This window comes from Protomyctophum bolini, assembly GCF_963924005.1.
Source record: "Protomyctophum bolini genome assembly, chromosome: 10".
NCBI classification, from domain to species: Eukaryota; Metazoa; Chordata; class Actinopteri; order Myctophiformes; family Myctophidae; genus Protomyctophum; species Protomyctophum bolini.
The window spans coordinates 36741505-36766402 of record NC_137871.1 but is presented as its reverse complement, the minus strand read 5'-3'; the positions used below and the strand labels follow the sequence as shown (position 1 = coordinate 36766402).

Here is a 24898-nt window from a genome sequence, read left to right as displayed (position 1 = left end):
CTGAGCTGCTAGATAATAGTCCCTTAAAGATGGGAGAGACATGCCTCCTGTCTCTCGGGGCAGTTGTAAGGTAGAAAATGTCACCCTTGGCCTTTTTCTTATCCCAAATAAAACGTGAGATATGTTTATTCAGTCAAAATTACCATTTTGACTGTTCTTATTCTGCCACCTAAATCGAGAGGAAGCACGCTCCACCTGCCAAGATCATCATACATCTTTTTCCTTGCACCTTTGTCGAGGGAATGCTTTTTGAAGCGGATTCACTATAGCCACAGTCCAGGATAATGCATTGCACATTGCATACACATCCGAAAACAAATTCAACCGCTGCAGCCAGGATACAAAATATAGTGTGCAAGAAATGAAATAATCTTCTGCTCCCTGGCAGTGATTATTTTATTGGTACAACGTTTCGACTGTACACGATGAAGACCCCAGACCATCAACATCATTTTACTCGCATCAATGAATGGATGGGAAATAAGTTATCTTCTCCCATAGATTTAGCATACCTGCTTGATGCCTCAGATCCTTTTCTTGTTTTCGTAATTGGCTGCCCCCTGTTGCCCTGCCCTAAAAAGGACCACAATGAAAACAATCCTGTTTTTTTTGTGTGTGCTTTTATCCAGCACAGGGAAGTACAGTTCAATACAAGGTCTGCTAAGAGGATTTTAAACGCAAGAAAGCTTGTTTCCATTGGGGTCCTCAATTCATGTTTAATAAAGTCTGTTGAATAAAATATTTTGGACTGAACTGAACTGCTTTAGTAGTTGCAATTGCAAGACATCATCTCAAGCCAATATGTTCACGCTTCCTCATCCCTAGGAGTGTTGACGCATGTTTTGAATCTAATATAAATACAGGCACGTACTGTCTGTATTTTGGATTGCACTGAAAATAATTCCTTCTGATTCCCTGATTTGAATCTAATAAAAATACAGACACTGTCTGCATTTTGGATTGCACTGAAAATAATTCCTTCTGATTCCCTGAATGATTTATTCATGCTTCCCATTTGCCCAAGCCTGCGGCAGAATGTTTCTTGACAAACGGAATGGCTGGAGATAATATCAGCTTTCTTTGGAGTTGACCTTCTGGCAAGGCAATACAGTGGTAGCAAAATAGTGTTTGGGGAAAACTTTAGAAGGATAGTGACAGGTGCGTAGGTCAATAGAACATATATTAAAAAGAGTATCTTTGAAAAACAAAGTAAAGGTCCCGCACACTGTCAGACACTGGGCGCCAAAATGTTGCTCTTTATTAGGTCGACGTTTCGGTCGATTAGACCTTCATCAGCACAGACAATGACTTTTGACTCCAAAGTCCGGCAAAAACTAGAGGCCCACCTGTCCATTCAAACTCTAGACGGGCAGCGGGCCTGCCCCAAAGTTATCAGTGCAGCCGCACCTGGCAGCCGGCGGAAACTAGTTATCAACAGGCCCGAAAATAAAGGCCCGGCCCTACCTGGGCCCTCATCAAATCCTTTACACCCACTAGAATGTCCCCGCTACCACCCTTAGATCTCCATATATTGAATGGCAGATGTTTTTTTTTCTTTTTGTTTTGTCAGTGAATTATGGTGTGTGAGCTTATCATAAATCACAGTAATCCTTAACCCATTCTGAACGGGAACCCCTTTTGGTGTTAGCATCACGTTATGCTTTAGCTATTGAAAAATAGCAGATCTACAAGCTCATAGCGCGCCACAGAGTGGCGCGCTACGAGCTTGTAGGTCTGCTATTTTTGAAAAAAATCAAAGAACGACTGACATTTTTAGAATCTGATCTCGGGTCAGAATGGGTTAATCAGACCAGTGTGCGTCCAGTGGAAACCTCGTATGAATCTGATCTCAGGTCAGAATGGGTTAATCATATTCCATCAGTCAAGGACCTTTGGATAGAAATGAAACTCCATGCAGTCACTTTCAGTTAGAGTGCTCCAGAGGTTGAGTGTCTGTGACTGTGACCAGCTGATGGTCGTCGACGCTTAATTGATGCATCAAGGAAGGCAATTATGTTTCTGCACCGTCAAATAGGTCTACATCTATTCTAAGATAGCATCTTAAATTAATGTTGTGAAAATGTGTCGTGAGTGACTTTGATTGAAAAGTTTTAATACAAATAGTACCAATGGCATCTAAATGTAAGGTTGCAAATATGCTTATCGCTGTTGCGAGGATGAGGGGGTACCTGGAAAAAAAACTTCTTGTTCATCACACTGTCAGAGCTGGTATGTGGACTTGACATCTGCTATACGATTTAATTTAATTTCGGTCTTGAGAGTGGATCCATTTGGTTCCATTTGTACTCACTCACTACTATATCGTTACGGTACCTGAATCGTTAAAATCCTAAAGGTCCCCAGCCCTAGTTGCAGTGTGACATGCTGATTTGCGTGCCATGTTAGTGTAAATAACAGATCTACAAGCTTATAGATAAAATAAGATGGCCACAATCATGCATTGTGAAAATTCCGGGAATGCTCTCAAGTGTAAATGCTAAATGGTGCATTTATATAGCGCCTTTATCCAAGGCGCTTTACATAGATTGTGCATTACATTCACCCATTCATACACCGATGGCAGCGGAAACCATGCAAGGCACCAACTAGCACATCGGGAGCAATTAGGGGTTCAGTGTCTTGCTCAAGGACACTTCGACAGTAACTCTGGGGGAGCCCGGGTTTGAACTGGCAACCTTGCGGTTCCCATCCAGGCACTCTACCCCTGAGCCACCGCCGCCGCCGCCGCCGCCGCCGTGTCCTTGTATGTCAAATATTCTGTTGCTCTGAATGTGCTCTGTATGTGCTGTCTAGCTGTTAAGTGTCAACTGAACATCATTATACCAGGTGGTGACCTCGACATGTCAACACAGACATGCTGCTCACTGACGGCAGCAGATGAGCTGTTCTTTGTTTTGGTTTGGTTTTGTCTGATCCCGATATATATTCTATACACATTGTTTTATATTCAGGGCATAAAGTTCTCAGTCCTGGGGACTGATTTTAGTCCTGAGGATCTCATAGGGGTCATTTAATGAGATCAGTGCAGATTTGCAAAAAAAAAAAAAAAAATCAGTCTTGGGATTGTTTTTGGCTTTAAACCCTGGATATACAATCTGATGGCAAAAGGAGGCTGAAAACTGTCAAAAAGACAACCTATTATTAGGCTGGGTGTCGGATCAAAAACAGCGATAGTTCAAGAATAAAAAGAGTCTGCACACCAATTTCTGCAAATAACAAATATGTCTGGGAGCAGAAATTGGTGTGCAGAATTATTTACAATCTGATCCCAGTAGTTTAATGATGGAGACTGAGGGGAGTTCAGCATTCAGAATCTCAACAAATACAAAGACAATGCTGTCTAGTGTCTAGAGACAAGACAGAGAAACCGGTGAAACTGGTGTGTCACTCACTGTCACTCACTCGCTGACCACGGAGACAAAACTTGTGAAGGAAGGAGAGACTGTCTACTACTCTACTTATTGACAAGAAAGAGACAGAGGACAAAGTGGTACTTGCATGCAGGGCACAAGGTCAAACCGAGGGCCAATTGGCAGCCGTGGCCTCCCTGAAATTCCTGCCCAGGTAGAGATACAGGAAACCGAGCAGAGAGGGATATGTCATCTGGGTCGAACACTATTTTATCCAGTCATCAAGCCTTCCAGCGGAGCCATGACAGGCTGTTTACTTTTAATGGCTTTGGTCCAGAACAACTTAGAGTGATAAGAAAGGTCAAATGAGACATCAGAGCAGCAACGCCTTCACTACATACAGCACATAACAGGCAGTACAAAGGTCAACACAACAGAAATCACACTGTTAACATTTCTCATCAAGCAGCAGCAGAAAGGGGCTCAGCTACACATTTCACAGTTTATTACACTAGGCACATAAGATGGAATGGAGCAAAACGGAACGTGGAAAAGACGGAATGTGACAGAATTTCAGTCATAATAATAATCTTTATTGTCCCGAAGGATATTTGTCTTCACAATCTGTTCAACACCGACATCAAACAGAGCACATATCACATTACACCAAGACAATACAAAAAAAACATGAGGTCCCCACTGTGTACAGAACCATCCTATCGGCGGGGCAGTTTGTTTAATGACGCGATGGCTGAGGGGACAAAGCTCCTACTAAAACAGACCTTTTTCCATGGCAAGGTTCTGTATCTTTGTCTAGATGGCATGAGGTTAAAATAGCGATACAGAGGATGATCAGTGTAATGGCCTTATTGTTCATATCAGAAAGTGTGGGCGTAGGAGTCTGATGATCTTGGAAGCAATATGGGTAATACTGAAACGTTTGTTTCTGTTAGGCATGGGCAGTATGGTGTAGAAACATGCAGAACAGTACAACAGAACAGGTTGCACAATGCTTTTGTACAATAATAGCAGAAGATGAGGAGCAACAGATAATGATCTTAATTTACGGATTACATGGAGTCTTTGCTGAAAGTGTGACTGGATAGATGTAATGTGTTGATCAAACCTTAGTCTATTGTCCAGTGTGAGTCCAAGATATGTGATGCTGTCAAGTTTCAACCTGTTCTACTGTTTTACCATTAATGAGGAGTGGGTTAAGTCCAGTGTGGGTTGTTTCATAGCCTCCTTTAAGATGATGTACTTTAAATTAAGATACAGTAGCACATGTAGCAGCGTTGTGGTACTTCATTTCAGTTTAAAGTTTTTGCTGCATGTGTTGATCCTTCAGTGAATATAAAGTCTATTATCCCACCCACCAATTCTGACACTAAACTACAAACACAAATAGTCGTGTACTGTATGTACAGTATGACGATACTGTATGATACTTGCACCTACTCTTCTGTAATTCAGTAGCTTTGAAAATGTGTTGTGAATGAGAAGGATTTGCGGTCATTTCCTCATTTGCGTATTCTGTTTACTGTACAAACATGGGTGCACGGCACTGCACGCTGCACACAAGTGAAATAATGAGTCCCACTAAGCCCAGCTGCACGTCATAGTTTGCTTAGGCATACTTTTATGCTGTGACTCCATTCCTCTACTGTGTGTGAGGATTATAATTATTATTACTCTTCATGTGACCGCCGCGCTCTCACTTAAGGTGCGTTGCGTTACCCGTTCAAAACATATCGTATAAATAACGGTAATGCCAAGACTGCATTAAATGCATTTCAATAATTTATTCCTGCATGTTGGTCAGGAGACAAACGTTTCGGCTATCCAGCCTTCTAAATTATTGAAATGCATTCTTGGTGTGTGCTTCCCATTACCGTTATTTAGATGATAAGGATTATCATTATATCACTCTATATTCCTCTACTGTGTGCGAGGATTATAATTCTGTGACTCTCTTCCTCAGGTTTGCCCATGAATAACCATGGGAACTACATCGTGAGGCTGGGGAACTTTGTGCGTTGGCTGGGGGAGCAGGCAGAGGAGCTGGGAGTAGAGCTGTACCCTGGATACGCTGCATCTGAGGTAAGAGGGGGATAAAAAACCTCTTAACCCATTTAGACCTGAGGACGATGCTACAAACGGTTTTCTGAAAAACTCATGTTTCTATGTCAGTCATGGTGCTCAAACCTTTTCATGTCAAGGACCTCCAAAAATATATGTAATTGGCCACCGACCCCCAGAAGCAAATATTTGAGTTAAAAACGTTCGCTCTGAAAGCATAATATATTCAAAGATTTGCTCCACATTTTCACGATTTTTCAAAAATTGCAGACCTACAAGCTCGTAGTGCATTCGGTGCCGTGCTATGAGCTTGTAGATCTGCTATTTTTCAATAGTTGAAGTATAACACAATGCTTAAAACACCAAAAGGGGTTCCCGCCCAGAATGGGTTTTTAAGCCCCATTTACTTGCTCCATAGGGATGGCAGGTTGCAACTTGCAAGTAGTCAATAAATGTATGGTTGGAGACAAGAAATGGAATATTTATTAACAGTTTGCAGAATGGTTAAATTTCTAACGAAAGCACAACTCGATACAAAAACTGTTACTGTGGACCTCACGACACCATAACGCATTACACTTGTTTACAATGGGGTCCACCATTTTCAATTCATCAGAACATTTAGACTCAGACTTTACGATTAAGCTTGTCTTTTGTCCAGGTTTTGTTTCATGAAGACGGCAGTGTCAAAGGAATTGCCACCAATGATGTGGGGATCGCCAAGGACGGCTCGCCAAAGGTATGTCTCACATTCACATGGTTGGTTCAATCTGTCTGTGGCTTTTATAGATATTCAACCAACTGTGTTTTGGATTTTTCTCCCACATTATTTCAATATCTAGCATTTAAAAATGTTCTGTTTCCCCGACTTTAATTGAGCAAATTAAAATGTAATGTGTGAGTTTTGCAAAGGGGTGATGGACAAAGAACACATTCATAGTCATATAATTTAATAGTCCTGGGTAACTGACTTATTACAGTTGAGAACCGCACTGGTTGTTTTGTCTGTGCTTGTACAGTATATTTCACTGCAAGGAAGTGTGTACAGTACACTGTACAGTTTAATAACAACCCAATACAGGTGGAAATCCCATTCAGATACAAGATCTCTTTTTAGAGGGATATTTCTGTTGGCTATGGACAGATAGCATATCCACAGTCCACACAATGGCTAGATTATTCATGTCATAAAGCACTTTGGCAGCATTGTTTTTTTAAAGTTAAGTTAGTGTTAACTGTTAATACACTTGTATAAACATATTGATGATTGTTTTAATCAATCTCTTGACTAAATGTGCACATCATACTGCTCAAAGGATACATCCTTTGTATATTTGTCAGATATCGCTCTCATGTAATGTTTAACTTGTACCGCTCTGTTCATTTTGTAGCGGCTAAATTTGGCGGAAGACAATACAGAAAAAATAAACACAGATTTAAAAACTACTGGATAATTCAGTGGGGGATGGTACGGTTGACTGTGAGCCTACAGACTTTTTAATAAAGAATGCAGAGTCTGTTGACATTTTTAAGAAGTCGCTGAAAACATATTTATTTCGTTTGTATTTTGAGCTGTGATTTGTCGACCTGACCTTTTTTGTACAGGCCAATGTTTTGTTGTCTATTCTATTTATATTTTCTTCTCGTCGTTGTTAATCTTGTGTTTTAAATTGATACGTTTTTTACCTTGTTGTACAGCACTTTGTAACTGTTGTTTTGATAAGTGCTTTATAAATAAAATGTACTTACTTACTTACAGTATGCTGTGCAATGTCCACTGATGGTGATGTCTTTTCAGGATGTGTTTGAGAGAGGAATGGAGCTACACGCCAAAGTGACGCTGTTTGGGGAGGGATGCCACGGACACCTGGCCAAGCAGCTCTACAGGCAGTTCAACCTGAGGGAGAACTGTGAACCACAGACCTACGCCATCGGCCTCAAAGAGGTACATGTCCCAAACATCACAAAGTTTCTGCTCAAACCACATTCCAGTTCAGTTATCATAACGCTGCAGTCCTTTTCCAAATCTTCTCTATTCAGATTTTAAAAGCCCAGGGTCAGGTTTACATAGCATAGTATACATATACATTCTGAAGAGCATAACAATAGAAATAAAATAAGAACAGCCTTCACATGTACAACCATACAACCAATATTATATAAAGGACACACACACATATATATAGCTGCACCGAGTGAAGACTTATGTATGGAGGAGAAAATTGAATCCCTCTTTTCAGCAGACAAGCCTCAAGTCATGTTCCCAGTCGAACGTTTATTAATGAGATTATAGATGATATCATCTCTTAAAACAGGGCTTAAAGTTCTCAGTCCTGGGGACTGATTTCAGTCCTGAGTATCTCATAGGGGTCATTTAATGAGATCAGTGCCGATTTGCAAAAAAAACATTTTCAGTCTTGGGATTGTTTTTGGCTTTAAGCCCTGGACTCTTAAGAACAGATACCGGTATGTTTATTTCCCGATGGGTTCCCTGATTGGTTTATCCAAGGAGAGAGGAAGTGATAGCTAGGAGTACGGTAGTAAAACTGCACTCTTCAATAGGGCTGCCAAGATTTACAAAATGTAAGTTGACGATTAATTTTCATCCATAGAATTGGGTCGATTTAGTTGAACATTGGAACATATGGAACGTTCAGGCTTCAAAATCAAAAATAGTAAATAACTTATGAGTGAATGAAAATATTTGGGGGGAAAAAAGTAAAAGTACCGGAAATAGCTGTGTATCTGCTATTTCAGCTTTTTTATATTTTAAATAAACGTAACCTTTTTCAACATGGAAACGATTATGCAAAGATAATTGTGATTATCTCAATAATTGCTATTAGACAAATATGTAATAATTGTGACAGGCTTGCTCTAAATTTTCATTTCATAGAATGTAAATAACTCATAGGGGTGTGTGTGCGTGTGTGGTACAAATTAGTTACTATGGGTGTTCATTGCAGGATTCATCACATTGCCATGCTGGGCTGTGGTGGACATTTTTTCGTCAAAATTCCATTTTTGCCACAGACATACGGAGCTAGCCCTGAATGACCATAACAGGTCTGTAACTCTGAGAGCGGAACCAAATGGACCCTTAGGGTCCATTTGGTTCCACTCTCAGAGTTAAGGGGCAAATGAAACGTTTGAGAACCACTACTACAAGTACTAGTAGTTGACTTTCGTAGTAAATCAGTGTCATACATATTCTGAAAGAAATCTGGAGACTGACATTAAGAAATTCGGATCTCATGATCAAAATAATAAATAATAATTTTAATGGTGTGTAAAATAGATGTTTTTTTTTTAATTTGCCACAGACAAGACCAAGTCCAAGACTTTCGGAGTCGGTGTATATATTTTACTTAATTTGTATTGAAAAAACAAACAAAAGGAGGAAGACAAAAAAAAAGACAAGGCTGCATTTTTTATATTACAAGATACATTCATTGAAATCCTCTTGCATTATCGCTAGGCTGAGAAAGGAGATCCCACTTTTTATAGAATTTATCCTCTTGTAGTCTTGTAGTTTTTCCATAACATACAGTTCCTCAGTAATGTCCATCCATTGTTCTTTCTTTGGTGGGTCCTGTTGGTACCAGCGTTGTGTGATCGCTTTCTTACTTGTTGCTAAGAGGATCTTGATTAAATATTTATCATGTATTAGAAAGAAGGGTCAAGTTTACATAGCATAGTATACATATACATTCTGAAGAGCATAAAAATAGAAATAAAATAAGTACAGCCTTCACATGTACAACCATACAACCAATATTATATAAAGGACACACATGCAAAGAGTGAGGACTCGTGTATGGAGGAGAAAATGGAAAGCCTCAAGTCATGTTCCCAGTTGAACGTTTATTAATGAGATTATAGATTATATAATCTCTTAAAAACAGAATACGTTTATTTCCCGAGGGGTTCCCTGATTGTCTTATCCAAGGAGAGAGGAAGTGATAGCTAGGAGTAGTATTGGGCTCTTTGGGGAAGCGAGGTAACACTTAATTTTTATTGATGAAAAGACAGAGACATATACAGTATATATATAAAATAAAATAAAAGACAATATGAAAAAAAGAACAAAAGGAGAAAAACAAAAGACAAGGCTGCATTTTTCATATTACAAGATACATTAATTGAAACCTCAAATTAATATGCTAGCAAATATGGCTGGGAAGATCATGGGCACGTCATCCTCATCACTCCCCAGGCCATCTTCGAACAAGCAGTAATAAGACAAGCTCAGAATATTGTATCTGAGCCTTTGCGTGTATTGAACCGAGAGTATGAGCCAATGCCATCCGGTAGGAGATAGAGAACTCCACGGTGTGTGTATAATAGATTTAAACACTAATTTGTTCCTCTGTCAATCAAAATGCTCAATCAGGACTGGGACCAAATTCAAACCCCTTCGAGTTTAGAATCTCTTTTGATGGACATTCAAAAGCATGGTTCATTTACCAAAGTAATTTCTATCTTATATTAAACTCGGCTAGAAATGGTTCCCAATCACTGTCTTTATATAAAAGCCAAGTGGGAGGCAGAAATTCAACAGGAGATTTCACAAGAATAATGGCTAGACATGCATAAAGTAACAAACTCTAACTCTTGGAGAGAATATCAATTTTTTAAGACTCCATTATTGATTGTTAGAGCAGGCACTACTCCTACAACTGAGTGCTGGAGGGAATGTGGTGAACAGATCGGTAACCATACGCATATCTTTTGGATGTGTCCTAAGTTTCAGCAATTTTGGAATACTGTTTTTTACCCATTTAGGCCTGACCTCGAAATTAAAAAAAAATCTTCTAAATATTTTCACGATTTTTCAAAAATATCAGACCTACAAGCTTGTAGATCTGCTATTTTTCAATAGCTAAATTATAACAATGTTTAAAACACCAAAAGGGGTTCCTGCCCAAAATGGGTTAATGACATTAATAGAGTGTTTGACACTCAGATACCACAAGATTTCAAGACGGCTATTCTAGGAGTAGTGCCGACTGGTTTTGAAGGTAGGAAAAAGGTATACGTTAACAGCGGCCAAGAAGACTATCACAATAAATTGGCTAAGAAAACACCCCCCAACCCACGAACAATGGCTGAATAAAGTAAAAGAAATTAGAGACATGGAAGAAATTACTTATTTGGTGAGGCTACAAAATGAGCAATTTATTAATGCGCCCTTCGCACGCACACTGTTTGACAGTATCTATAAGAGTATGTATGGTACGTTCTGTTACTCGCATCTACTATTTATAATTTTCTTTTCTTTCTTTTTTCTTTCATGTCCGTATCTCTGTTTTTTATGTTGGTGTGTTTCATGTTGTTTTCCTTTTCCTTCTGTGAGTTTCATGGTGTTTTTCCTTTTTCTTCTGCGAATGTGTAATATGTTATTTGTATGCAGCTGTGACTCTGTCTCCAAGACGGACACGTTTTCTCTGTGTACTTACGGAAATATTGATTACGCCTCCTTTCATTCCGTTCATTCATTTAGTTGTGGTTGATCGATGAGAAGAAGTGGAGGCCGGGCAGAATTGAACATACCGTGGGTTGGCCTTTGAACAGGAACACATACGGAGGCTCCTTTCTGTACCACCTCAACGAAGGAGAACCCCTGGTGGCTCTGGGCTTCGTGGTGAGTTGGATTTAAACACTTTACAGTGGTGGGAAGATAACTTTTCTTTTGTACTTTTATACTTATACATTGACACAATCGCGATTATCAAACGTATTTGCAATGCCATACGTTGAAAGATCTGTTGCCCGTGGACAAGGCACGTTACCTCCGCAAGTTAGATATTATCGGCATAGATGTTTGTCCGTATGTGATTAAGGATTGGAAAAAGTTGCATTGGCAGCCATAGAAAATTCTGCCAGGGTAAAAAGACCGGATGTGACGTTTTTGGGCGTTCCTGTCTTGTTTCGTGTCAGTGTATATGCTGCAATATAGAAATACTCTGTTAAAAGTGAAAGTCCGGCATTAACAATGTAATGGGCTATACCGTCATTTAGCTGGGGACCACCTGGAACCCCCTCAAGGACCACTAGGTGGTCCCTGACGGACCACTGCTTGAAAACCACTGGGTTAAGTGATTTCCGTTTGTGTGTGTGTGTGTGTGTGTGTGTGTGTGTGTGTGTGTGTGTGTGTTGTCAGGTGGGGTTGGACTACACCAACCCCTACCTCAGCCCCTTCAGGGAGTTCCAGCGCTGGAAGCACCACCCGACCGTGTCCCCGACGCTGGAAGGAGCCGAACGGATCGCGTACGGTGCCAGAGCCCTCAACGAGGGGGGCTTCCAGGTCAGTGCACTCATAGCCTCGGAAACCCAGACGTTTTTATTTCCAGGGAGGAAAAAAATAATTCTGATCGTCTGCAGAGTCCACAGCTCTTAAGACGTTAATAACTTGCGATCTAAATCATCCCGCCTAATTATAAAAAAAGGTTATGTGTTAGACGCTGTCCATTAACATGGTGAATCACATCTTGATGACATCATCAAGATGTGATTCACTACGTTAATGATTTTTTTCATACCTCCTGTTCTAGGAAACACAGACAGCTCTAAGGTATATTATTGACATAGTAAAATGGTGAAAATGAGTGGAATGCCCCTTTAATAATACTATAGAGTCTAGTTTTATCCGTTACCAAACTGTGTTGGCCGTGCAGCGTGCACCGCCCAGTATTGTATTTGTTATTTCAAATTTTTGGTCCAAAATTATTTTTATAATCTGATAAAAGACCAAATAATTTGCAGGCAGCTGACATTAATTACATCACACTGCGCAAAGGGCATTCAATATCGCTCACACCTTCACTATAATTATATTTTGGTAAACTGAAAAGAAAGAGAAAAACAAAGTTGAATTAGTTGGAACGTAACATTTAGAAGACAATGGCACGTGGCGGGTGGGAGAGGTGTGAAGGTCATTAGAAGAGATGGGGGAGAGAGTGGCCAATGGAATTGCACGAAAAACACGGTCATCTTGACCTTTCAGGCGTCAGAGTAGTAGGTGAGATGAGTAGAAGCAAACACATTTGGCCTTCTCTTTATGCTTCCGATGCTCCTTCCTTGTTGAACTTGTGGTCCAAAGGCGAGAGCTCTACCGAGTTACTACTGAGTGCATGGGTTCTATCCCGGTTCTATCCCGGTTCTATCCCGGTTCTATCCCGGGCACCGCCAACTCAGCGCATGAGTAGCACGGCTTGGTGCAGCAAGTCGTGCGGGAAGTACTGGGAGCTGATGGTAGGTGTGGTGCTCCACCTCAGCATCCATCTCCCAGGCGTCTAGCACATTGTAACAGGGATAGACTCCATCTCCCAGGGGTCTAGCATATTGTAACAGGGATAGACTCCATCTCCCAGGGGTCTAGTGCATTGTAACAGGGATAGACTCCATCTCCCAGGGGTCTAGCACATTGTAACGGGGATAGACTCCATCTCCCAGGGGTCTAGCACATTGTAACAGGGATAGACTCCATCTCCCAGGGGTCTAGCACATTGTAACGGGGATAGACTCCATCTCCCAGGGGTCTAGCGCATTGTAACAGGGATAGACTCCATCTCCCAGGGGTCTAGCGCATTGTAACGGGGATAGACTCCATCTCCCAGGGGTCTAGCGCATTGTAACAGGGATAGACTCCATCTCCCAGGGGTCTAGCGCATTGTAACAGGGATAGACTCCATCTCCCAGGGGTCTAGCGCATTGTAACAGGGATAGACTCCATCTCCCAGGGGTCTAGCGCATTGTAACAGGGATAGACTCCATCTCCCAGGGGTCTAGCGCATTGTAACAGGGATAGACTCCATCTCCCAGGGGTCTAGCGCATTGTAACAGGGATAGACTCCATCTCCCAGGGGTCTAGCGCATTGTAACAGGGATAGACTATCTCCCAGGGGTCTAGTGCATTGTAACAGGGATAGACTCCATCTCCCAGGGGTCTAGCGCATTGTAACAGGGATAGACTCCATCTCCCAGGGGTCTAGTGCATTGTAACAGGGACAGACTCCATCTCCCAGGGGTCTAGTGCATTGTAACAGGGATAGACTCCATCTCCCAGGGGTCTAGCGCATTGTAACGGGGATAGACTCCATCTCCCAGGGGTCTAGCGCATGGTAACAGGGATAGACTCCATCTCCCAGGGGTCTAGTGCATTGTAACGGGGATAGACTCCATCTCCCAGGGGTCTAGCGCATTGTAACAGGGATAGACTCCATCTCCCAGGGGTCTAGCGCATTGTAACAGGGATAGACTCCATCTCCCAGGGGTCTAGTGCATTGTAACAGGGATAGACTCCATCTCCCAGGGGTCTAGCACATGGTAACAGGGATAGACTCCATCTCCCAGGGGTCTAGTGCATTGTAACAGGGATAGACTCCATCTCCCAGGGGTCTAGCGCATTTTAACAGGGATAGACTCCATCTCCCAGGGGTCTAGCATATTGTAACAGGGATAGACTCCATCTCCCAGGGGTCTAGTGCATTGTAACAGGGATAGACTCTATCTCCCAGGGGTCTAGTGCATTGTAACAGGGATAGACTCCATCTCCAAGGGGTCTAGTGCATTGTAACAGGGATAGACTCCATTTTCCAGGGGTCTAGCACATTGTAACAGGGATAGACTCCATCTCCCAGGGGTCTAGCGCATTGTAACAGGGATAGACTCCATCTCCCAGGGGTCTAGCGCATTATAACAGGGATAGACTCCATCTCCCAGGGGTCTAGCGCATTGTAACAGGGATAGACTCTATCTCCCAGGGGTCTAGTGCATTGTAACAGGGATAGACTCCATCTCCCAGGGGTCTAGCGCATTGTAACAGGGATAGACTCCATCTCCCAGGGGTCTAGCGCATTGTAACAGGGATAGACTCCATCTCCCAGGGGTCTAGCGCATTGTAACAGGGATAGACTCCATCTCCCAGGGGTCTAGCACATTGTAACAGGGATAGACTCTATCTCCCAGGGGTCTAGTGCATTGTAACAGGGATAGACTCCATCTCCCAGGGGTCTAGCACATTGTAACGGGGATAGACTCCATCTCCCAGGGGTCTAGCTGACTCGCAACTCCGTAAATAGTCGACAAACTTCCTGAGCTCTGTGCCGTCCTTGAGAAATGTCCTTGAGAGATCTTTGGCCAGGCATGTAGTTTGTCACAATATGCTTTGCAATAATAAATGGATCTCCATATCTCTCATCTAATAGATTCCGTGCACGGCGTTGCAGCATGATAGGATTCTATTGCCTCTTTGGCTGCTCCTCCAATGTATTATTAAAAATAATTAATAACATTGGGGATATTCTTCCTTTCTATCAGTGTTTGAAATTATGCCTTCCATACATAATGATGCCTTCCATACATTAAACTTGACTAAACAAAGAAAGACCTCAACAGTGGGGATATTCTTCCTTTCTATCAGTGTTTTAAATGATGCCTTCCATACATTAAACTTGAGCGCGGCTCTCCGGTGAAAATGGTTGGTGCTGGTATGGGTAGCCGATTAGATAAAACACTAACAAGCTCAACAGTGGTGCCCTTTGACTCTGCTGACCTAAAGTAGTGTACTGTGGTTCTATAGAGTTGTGTGAGTGTAAACCTTTAAATTTTCTTGTGTGGCATTAATCTTCTTCATTTCTTCCAAACGTTCTAGTTCTCTTTTTATTTAATCTTCACGTTTCTTTGATTGAGCAGCGGCCTCCATTTCGAGCTGTCTCTGCTTCTCTTGATGCTGTTCTTGTTCAGACATCATTTTCAGAACAGCTTGAGTAGCAGTGTCAAGGGATCAAGCAGTGTCAGCTTGTTGGTTTAGAATGAACAGATTGACTCGGCTTACAGATTCATTAAAATGAACAGATTGACTAACTGATTAGATTGACTGGGCTTATTTGAAGGGTTTGAAACGGGGTTCGACACAGGCAGAGAAATGCTAGAAGTTGTAGAATCAAGCTCACAGTCGGCCATATCTGCTCTCCTTCTGCTCCTAGCAGTCGAGAGTGAGCATTGAGAATGACATATTTTGAGACTTCATGACATTTGTCTACTTTACGGCGCATATCCTGGTCGAGGGTATCCAGTCCTCAGTAGGTTTCATAAAGACTGTTTAAACTTGATATTTTGCTTTGCAGGGATTCAAGTTCTCCTTGTGTGAGATTACTTGAAGCCTGTTGCATAAGAATCCTTTCTATTAATCTGGTTTGAGTTTTCCAGTACACGTAACAAGAATTAAACTGGTGCAATAAATCTCCTGTTGGAGACCTTTGCCCTTCTCTGTAAGGCTCCAACTCACTGGGCTCTGCAGCCTCCTGTGTCTCCAAGCCAATCTGTGCTGCCTCATCAGATAGCACTTTAGGTTCACAATCTTTACTAAGCGACAATTCTGAACTAGTGAGCCTCACTCACAAGACCATATAAGGCCTGATGGCCGGAAATGACGTGATCGCAAACATCCGGAATTCAAATGGACAGCAATCTATTTTTATGTACAGTACATGGCTAAGCGCATGTACTCACACCGACCCTTCATATTGCATATTAAATGTTATCTATCATCTGCTGTCTCAGCTATCTCCACAATTTTAATCTTTCAGGAAATTATAAAACGTATGTTTTTCAGGAAATGAAGAAATCTTTATATTTTTAAGACAAAGCAATACTGCCTCGTCAAAGTTGGTATTTCTTTTTATATTTGAGGGTCAAATGGAGTTAAGAGGTCCGAAGCGCTTTATAATATTTTTCATTGGTTCCATTTTTTTAATCTACACACAGACATAAAGGGTGTTCAATAGCATTGATAAATAAAAACAAAAAAAAACTGTTACTGTAGTTAAGGTTATTTCTGACCCAACAGCGACGATATTGTCTGTTGACTGCACTAATAAAGCATAAATCGGAAGTGAGATATTTTCTAAATAATATGGTGTTGCTCTCCAGTCTCTCCCCAAGCTGACGTTCCCCGGAGGCCTCCTGATTGGCTGCAGCCCCGGCTTCATGAACGTCCCGAAGATCAAAGGAACACACACGGCCATGAAGAGTGGCATGGTAGCCGCCGAGGCCGTCTTCCCCAAACTCATCGACGAGGGCCTGCAGTCAGAGACCACAGGTATAAGATCCACTGCACTTATAGAGGACCTGCAGTCAGAGACCACAGGTATAAGATCCACTGCACTTATAGAGGACCTGCAGTCAGAGACCACAGGTATAAGATCCACAGCACTTAGCAGTAGAGGACCTTCAGTCAGAGACCACAGGTATAAGATCCACAGCACTTAGCAGTAGAGGACCTTCAGTCAGAGACCACAGGTATAAGATCCACTGCACTTATAGAGGACCTGCAGTCAGAGACCACAGGTATAAGATCCACAGCACTTAGCAGTAGAGGACCTTCAGTCAGAGACCACAGGTATAAGATCCACTGCACTCATAGAGGACCTGCAGTCAGAGACCACAGGTATAAGATCCACTGCACTCATAGAGGACCTGCAGTCAGAGACCACAGGTATAAGATCCACTGCACTCATAGAGGACCTGCAGTCAGAGACCACAGGTATAAGATCCACTGCACTTATAGAGGACCTGCAGTCAGAGACCACAGGTATAAGATCCACAGCACTTAGTACTAGAGGACCTGCAGTCAGAGACCACAGGTATAAGATCCACAGCACTTAGTACTAGAGGACCTGCAGTCAGAGACCACAGGTATAAGATCCACAGCACTTATAGAGGACCTGCAGTCAGAGACCACAGGTATAAGATCCACAGCACTTAGCAGTAGAGGACCTTCAGTCAGAGACCACAGGTATAAGATCCACAGCACTTAGCAGTAGAGGACCTTCAGTCAGAGACCACAGGTATAAGATCCACTGCACTTATAGAGGACCTGCAGTCAGAGACCACAGGTATAAGATCCACAGCACTTAGCAGTAGAGGACCTTCAGTCAGAGACCACAGGTATAAGATCCACTGCACTCATAGAGGACCTGCAGTCAGAGACCACAGGTATAAGATCCACTGCACTTATAGAGGACCTGCAGTCAGAGACCACAGGTATAAGATCCACAGCACTTATAGAGGACCTGCAGTCAGAGACCACAGGTATAAGATCCACAGCACTTATAGAGGACCTGCAGTCAGAGACCACAGGTATAAGATCCACAGCACTTATAGAGGACCTGCAGTCAGAGACCACAGGTATAAGATCCACAGCACTTAGTACTAGAGGACCTGCAGTCAGAGACCACAGGTATAAGATCCACAGCACTTATAGAGGACCTGCAGTCAGAGACCACAGGTATAAGATCCACTGCACTTAGTACTAGAGGACCTGCAGTCAGAGACCACAGGTATAAGATCCACAGCACTTAGTACTAGAGGACCTGCAGTCAGAGACCACAGGTATAAGATCCACAGCTCTTAGTACTAGAGGACCTGCAGTCAGAGACCACAGGTATAAGATCCACAGCACTTAGCAGTAGAGGACCTTCAGTCAGAGACCACAGGTATAAGATCCACAGCTCTTAGTACTAGAGGACCTGCAGTCAGAGACCACAGGTATAAGATCCACAGCTCTTAGTACTAGAGGACCTGCAGTCAGAGACCACAGGTATAAGATCCACAGCACTTAGTACTAGAGGACCTGCAGTCAGAGACCACAGGTATAAGATCCACAGCACTTAGTACTAGAGGACCTGCAGTCAGAGACCACAGGTATAAGATCCACTGCACTTAGTACTAGAGGACCTGCAGTCAGAGACCACAGGTATAAGATCCACAGCACTTATAGAGGACCTTCAGTCAGAGACCACAGGTATAAGATCCACAGCTCTTAGTACTAGAGGACCTGCAGTCAGAGACCACAGGTATAAGATCCACAGCACTTAGTACTAGAGGACCTGCAGTCAGAGACCACAGGTATAAGATCCACAGCACTTAGTACTAGAGGACCTTCAGTCAGACCACAGGTATAAGATCCACAGCACTTAGTACTAGAGGACCTGCAGTCAGAGACCACAGGTATAAGATCCACAGCACTTAGTACTAGAGGACCTGCAGTCAGAGACCACAGGTATAAGATCCACTGCACTTAGCAGTAGAGGACCTTCAGTCAGAGACCACAGGTATAAGATCCACAGCTCTTATAGAGGACCTGCAGTCAGAGACCACAGGTATAAGATCCACAGCTCTTAGTACTAGAGGACCTGCAGTCAGAGACCACAGGTATAAGATCCACAGCTCTTAGTACTAGAGGACCTGCAGTCAGAGACCACAGGTATAAGATCCACAGCTCTTAATACTAGAGGACCTGCAGTCAGAGACCACAGGTATAAGATCCACAGCACTTAGCAGTAGAGGACCTTCAGTCAGAGACCACAGGTATAAGATCCACAGCTCTTAGTACTAGAGGACCTGCAGTCAGAGACCACAGGTATAAGATCCACAGCTCTTAGTACTAGAGGACCTGCAGTCAGAGACCACAGGTATAAGATCCACAGCACTTAGTACTAGAGGACCTGCAGTCAGAGACCACAGGTATAAGATCCACTGCACTTAGTACTAGAGGACCTGCAGTCAGAGACCACAGGTATAAGATCCACAGCACTTATAGAGGACCTTCAGTCAGATTCCACAGGTATAAGATCCACAGCACTTAGTACTAGAGGACCTGCAGTCAGAGACCACAGGTATAAGATCCACAGCACTTAGCAGTAGAGGACCTGCACTCAGAGACCACAGGTATAAGATCCACAGCACTTAGCAGTAGAGGACCTGCACTCAGAGACCACAGGTATAAGATCCACAGCACTTAGCAGTAGAGGACCTTCAGTCAGAGACCACAGGTATAAGATCCACAGCACTTAGCAGTAGAGGACCTTCAGTCAGAGACGACAGGTATAAGATCCACAGCACTTAGCAGTAGAGGACCTTCAGTCAGAGACGACAGGTATAAGAACCACAGCACTTAGCAGTAGAGGACCTTCAGTCAGAGACCACAGGTATAAGATCCACAGCACTTAGCAGTAGAGGACCTTCAGTCAGAGACGACAGGTATAAGATCCACAGCACTTAGCAGTAGAGGACCTTCAGTCAGAGACCACAGGTATAAGATCCACAGCACTTAGCAGTAGAGGACCTTCAGTCAGAGACGACAGGTATAAGATCCACAGCACTTAGTACTAGAGGACCTGCAGTCAGAGACCACAGGTATAAGATCCACAGCACTTAGTACTAGAGGACCTGCACTCAGAGACCACAGGTATAAGATACACAGCACTTAGTACTAGAGGACCTAGCAATGATTACTATACATTATCAGAATATAGAGCTATTTAACATTATTTTAATTAAGTATCATCACTTGTCCTACCTTTTTATGCGACTGAATAAATGAATGAATGAACTAATGCAGTGAGTAGACAAAATGACCTTAATTCTAGTGTCACCTTTTGACCTTCCCAGGTCTCCATGTTGCGGAGTATGCGGAGAACCTTGAGAAGTCGTGGGTGTGGAAGGAGTTGCAGGCTGTGAGGAACATCAGACCGTCCTTCCACAATTACTTTGGTTTGTACGGAGGGATCGTGTATACCGGGATCTTCTACTGGATCTTCAGAGGGAAAGAACCCTGGACACTCAAACACGCTGGTGAATATATATACACTCACTGTCTACTTCAATTCACCTCACTCACTTATGGATGCATTACTGTTAGAAATAGGGTTATCCGATCACGTGATCGGAAATCGGGGGCCGATCACGTCATTTTCAAATGATCAGAATCGGATCGGGAGCACAAAAAAAAGACCGGGACATCAATATTATATCCATATCATATCATGATATTTAGACCGGATATTGTCTGTGATTTTGGATATTGTACTATTGTGATATGACATATGGTGTCCTATAGAAATATAAATATCAGATCGGGAAAAATCGGTATCGGAAATATTCAAATCAAACAGGCCTAAAGATTAACAGTGGATTTCAGAGGATCCTTATATTCAACTGATAGAAACGTACATAACACCATACTGTACATAACAGGTCAAAGGCAGAGCATTACATGGAAAACATTGTCATGTAACCTTCAAGTAAAGCTGTGCTTTTCAACCCATTTCATTTCAAGGCACATTATTTATTCGTCATTTGAGCCACGGACCACCATTTGATGACCTGCAGATGTTTAGCAATAATTTAACTCTTGAGAGCAGAAAAAATGAAACCAAGTGGACCCGTACTGGTCCATTTCCACTTTTCACCACTGCCAATACGCACAGCGTGACTCCAAAAGCAATCTGAGCATTTAATGGAAAAAGCAGCATCACGTAACCTTCGAGTAAAGGGCCAAGGTCACTCATTGATTGAAAATTGTATGCATTTGTAGTACATTGTGGTACAGTTCAAGGAAAGTACAGGTCAATATAGTCTGCTAAGAGGAAAAAAACTGAAAAAAGCACTTATACTTTTTTTACGTAAGGGTCCTCTATTTTCAATTCAGCAGAATGTCTTTCTCTGCACTGTGCTCATTGAGAAGGTCGAGGTTGTACTTTAAAATTTCGCCTTCGGGCGGCTCATCCTATAGTGCGGTTGCAACACAATGGGGAGAAAGAAATTGCAGGATTTGACAGCAATCAATTCATGTTTCAGTTGTGCTTTTAAACCCAGTATTGTGCCAATGTGCCCTTCACATGTAGTAGCGGAGGGCCACACATTGTAGACACACGCACACCCTGGAGCCTACTGAGGCTCATAATAGGAGCGTCTCCCCCGCCTCATATTCTCCGACTGTCCGACACAGCGGAGAGAAAAAGAAAGGGTTGGATAAATGCATGATTGAATTGCAGTCACCTCGGTGTGTGTGTGTGTGTGTGTGTGTGTGTGTGTGTGTGTGTGTGTGTGTGTGTGTGTGTGTGTGTGTGTGTGTGTGTGTGTGTGTGTGTGTGTGTGTGTGTGTGTGTGTGTGTGTGTGTGTGTGTGTGTGTGTGTGTGTGTGTGTGTGTGTGTGTGTGTGTGTGTGTGTGTGTGTGTGTGTGTTTGTGTGTGTGTGTGTGTGCGCGCGCATGTGTGCGTGTGTGCGCGCGCACGTGTGTGGTGAGCACTCTGTGTGCTTTGGACACAACCACTGCCACCTTGAGATTCCTGTGTGTGTGTAAAGAAAGAGAATAAAATAGATTCAAGAGCATCATCAAAATGTGCATATAAACGTGGTATATTGAACATGCAAGCAGCATTTAATTTAATTTTTCTTCAATGACTGCGGGTTGGGGTGATTTGTGAGCTTTGAAGCGGGTGAGGCACTTAGATTATTTTTATTATGGCGTGAAAGAGGACTTGTGCATCACTATGTGAGTGAGTGAGGGGTGGCAGTGGCTCAGGGGTAGGTAGAGTGGCTGGTAGAGCAGCCGGATGGGAACGTGCGGTTCCCCCAGAGTTGGTGTCGAAGTGTCCTTGAGCAAGACGCTGAACCCCTAATTGCTCCCGATGTGCAGGTTGGTGCCTTGCGTGGTTTCCTCCACCATCGGTGTGTGAATGGGTGAATGTGATGCACAATCTATGTAAAGCGCATTGGATAAAAGCGCTATATAAATGCACCATTTACTTTTTCATACATGTTTAAAAAAATACAGATAATAGCCAATCTACAAGCTCTCACAGCGTGTCGTGAGCTTGTTTATCGGCTGTTTTCACTATGAATGCAGAGGTGTGCCTTGAGATTTTGACAAAAAAACCACTGATACAGACTATATGTAGCATGACATCATCAATATGATCTCTAATGGCCCCTTCGCTAAACCACACCCCAAAAGCGATTGTCCAATCAATGCCACATGAGTCTCAATGGGTGAGAAGGAGAACTTGCCAGCAAAGGGTAAATGTTACATTTCCTAACTTATGTTCAGGTCTGGACTCTGCTCAGCTGAAACCGGCCAAAGAATGCACCCCCATCGAGTACCCCAAACCGGACGGCAAGCTGAGCTTCGACCTGCTGTCCTCGGTGGCTCTGAGCGGCACCAACCATGAAGGAGACCAGCCGGCCCACCTCACCCTGAAGGACGACAGCGTTCCTGTAGACAGGAACCTGGCCATCTTCGATGGACCCGAGCAACGCTTCTGTCCTGCAGGTAAACGCCGTCACCAGAGCACAAAACACAAGAGGCCCTCATTTATCAAAGTGGTGTAAACCAGAGGTTCCCAACCACCGGTCCGCGGGACACGTGCCACTGGTACACGAGAGGGGAATTCCAAGTTTTCCCGTCGTATAAAAATCCATTTGAAAACACTGAGAGGACAAACACCAGACCTGATGGCCGTTGCGCGTAGAGCGCAACGCTCAATCACCTATTACAATGCAAATGCTTGCCTTTATATCCTACTCGTCTCTTTGAAAACGCTTCTGATTGTGCGGGGGCGGACGGACGACGGGGTGGGCGACACACCAAACGGCGGTGAAAACTCGTCCGTTCACTGACTGATTTATAGACGGCTTGGAGTCAGTGTTACTCCCATGTTGCGTAGCACTGTCCAATCCTTGGTATCTTTACCGTTCATGTATGCTCTGCGGGCAGCAGCAGCTGTAGGTTATTTTGTCACGATCGCGCTAATGAAACTAAATGCTACACGGTGACAGTACAGGATTATTATTTATATGTCAAAACGAAAAGATGATGTTATCCAGGTAAAGTAGTGGCCTAATGCCTAATTGTTGATAATGATATAATGCCATTTAGGTCAATGATATATAACAATAATGGGCCTATAGCAGCAGGTAGCCTATTAAGGGCCAGTCAACGGTCTTCCATGAGAACGTTAGGTTTTGGTAACGATGACGCGCGATTAGATGCTACATTATTCAGCCCTTTAAACAATGCTTAACTGTCTCTGTTAAGACATACTGTATGAGCGCATACTGTACATGCGAGAGGATTTTTGGAGCACTGCCTGCGCTGGAATATTTTCATTACATGGAGACATTGGAGAGTGAAGGTGCGCCCTTTGCAGACGTTGGCGTCTTGTTTGATATAGTTTTATAGAGAGACAATAAAATCATGACTCGTACACCACATGACAATATACACTTTACACGGATTATTGACAAATTAAAACAATTGTTTCAGAATTGACAGAGGTATGGCTGAGTCAAACTGCCGGTGTCCTTAACAACCAAACATTTATTTTTGTGCTCAAGACCGCCTGTACGTCTCCACTCAGCTGTGACAGCATTTTTTTTTATATTCATGATTCAGGTTTTAGATCATAATATATCTTTACTTGCGGCTAGAATAAAAGAAGACCCATATCTTTTTATTTATTTTCTTCCCTTGCACTGTGTGTGTGTGTGTGTGTGTGTGTGTGTGTTTGTCTCTAAGGGGACTCGGGAGGGGATGAACAACGCGCTCTTTCGGTCGTGTGCAACGTATGTCCGTTGCGTGTGTGTGTGTGTGTGGTTTCAGTGGCTAATAATCATGTTTGGCAGGATATCCTCGTGGTCTCAAGTGTGTCCAAAATCTCAGTTAATTAAAACGTAATCCCCCCCCAGGTGTCTACGAGTACGTTCCTAAGGAAACGGGCGAGGGGATGCGGCTGCAGATCAACGCTCAGAACTGTGTCCACTGTAAAACATGTGACATCAAAGACCCCAGTCAGAACATCAACTGGGTGGTCCCCGAGGGCAGCGGGGGGCCCGCCTACAACGGCATGTGAACAACAGATATTGTATTTTGTATTTTATTTCGTTCATATCATGATGAGGCCCAGCAGTACAGTAGTTCTCAAACGTTATTATTATTTTTTTAATTTCAAGGACCTCCATATTCTCGCGTGGCCAGACTGTTGCCTCTCGCAAATTTTCGAATGCTTCCGTCATACAGTCTGGAGAACGGAAGCTCTTTCCATGAGTACGCGGCGTCCCCTCGCTTGGTGCAGCAGCACAGTAATGTTAATTCCATGATACTTTTCTGTGTTAAACTATCCGCGCACAAATAACATGAATCTCCCGCTCGTTTGACTCTGTTGTGTTTCCAAATGCACTACAGTTCCGTGAGCACCGCGTCGTGATAGGTCGAATATCTTTCCACTCTGAGCAGCAGAGGCGGCTTCCGTTACTTGGCTCTTGGGAGCTGTAGTTCCAGACTCTTGGGAGCTGTAGTTCCAGACTCTATATGTAACATGGGAGCTGTAGTTCCAGACTCTATATACTGTAGCATTCGGAGATGGTGGAATAGTGGTCTGGCTGCGCGAGACTACCCAGTTTGGTATGCATTTTAGGCCACAGACCCCTTAACTGTGAGTGTACAAATGGAACCGAATGGACATTTGTACACTCTCAGTTACAGACCTTTAACCCATTCTGACCTGAGATCAGATTCATACGAGGTTTCCACTGGACACACACTGGTCTGATTAACCCATTCTGACCTGAGATCAGATTCTAAAAATGTCAGTCGTTCTTC

General features: G+C 43.1%; 1 protein-coding gene across 1 annotated transcript in view; it reads left to right on the top strand.

The window, feature by feature from the left end:
* Positions 1 to 24616, top strand: part of etfdh (electron transfer flavoprotein dehydrogenase) — a 32778-nt gene extending 8162 nt beyond the window's left edge. Inside the window, exons 5-13 of the mRNA XM_080774448.1 lie at positions 5353 to 5471; positions 6112 to 6189; positions 7249 to 7395; positions 10954 to 11094; positions 11614 to 11757; positions 16386 to 16554; positions 19908 to 20090; positions 22349 to 22570; positions 23986 to 24616. Of these exons, the coding sequence (XP_080630574.1) occupies positions 5353 to 5471; positions 6112 to 6189; positions 7249 to 7395; positions 10954 to 11094; positions 11614 to 11757; positions 16386 to 16554; positions 19908 to 20090; positions 22349 to 22570; positions 23986 to 24149 (1367 nt within the window). The 3' untranslated portion in view covers positions 24150 to 24616. The remainder of the gene's footprint in view (positions 1 to 5352; positions 5472 to 6111; positions 6190 to 7248; positions 7396 to 10953; positions 11095 to 11613; positions 11758 to 16385; positions 16555 to 19907; positions 20091 to 22348; positions 22571 to 23985) is intronic.
* The last annotated feature ends 282 nt before the right edge of the window (positions 24617 to 24898 follow it).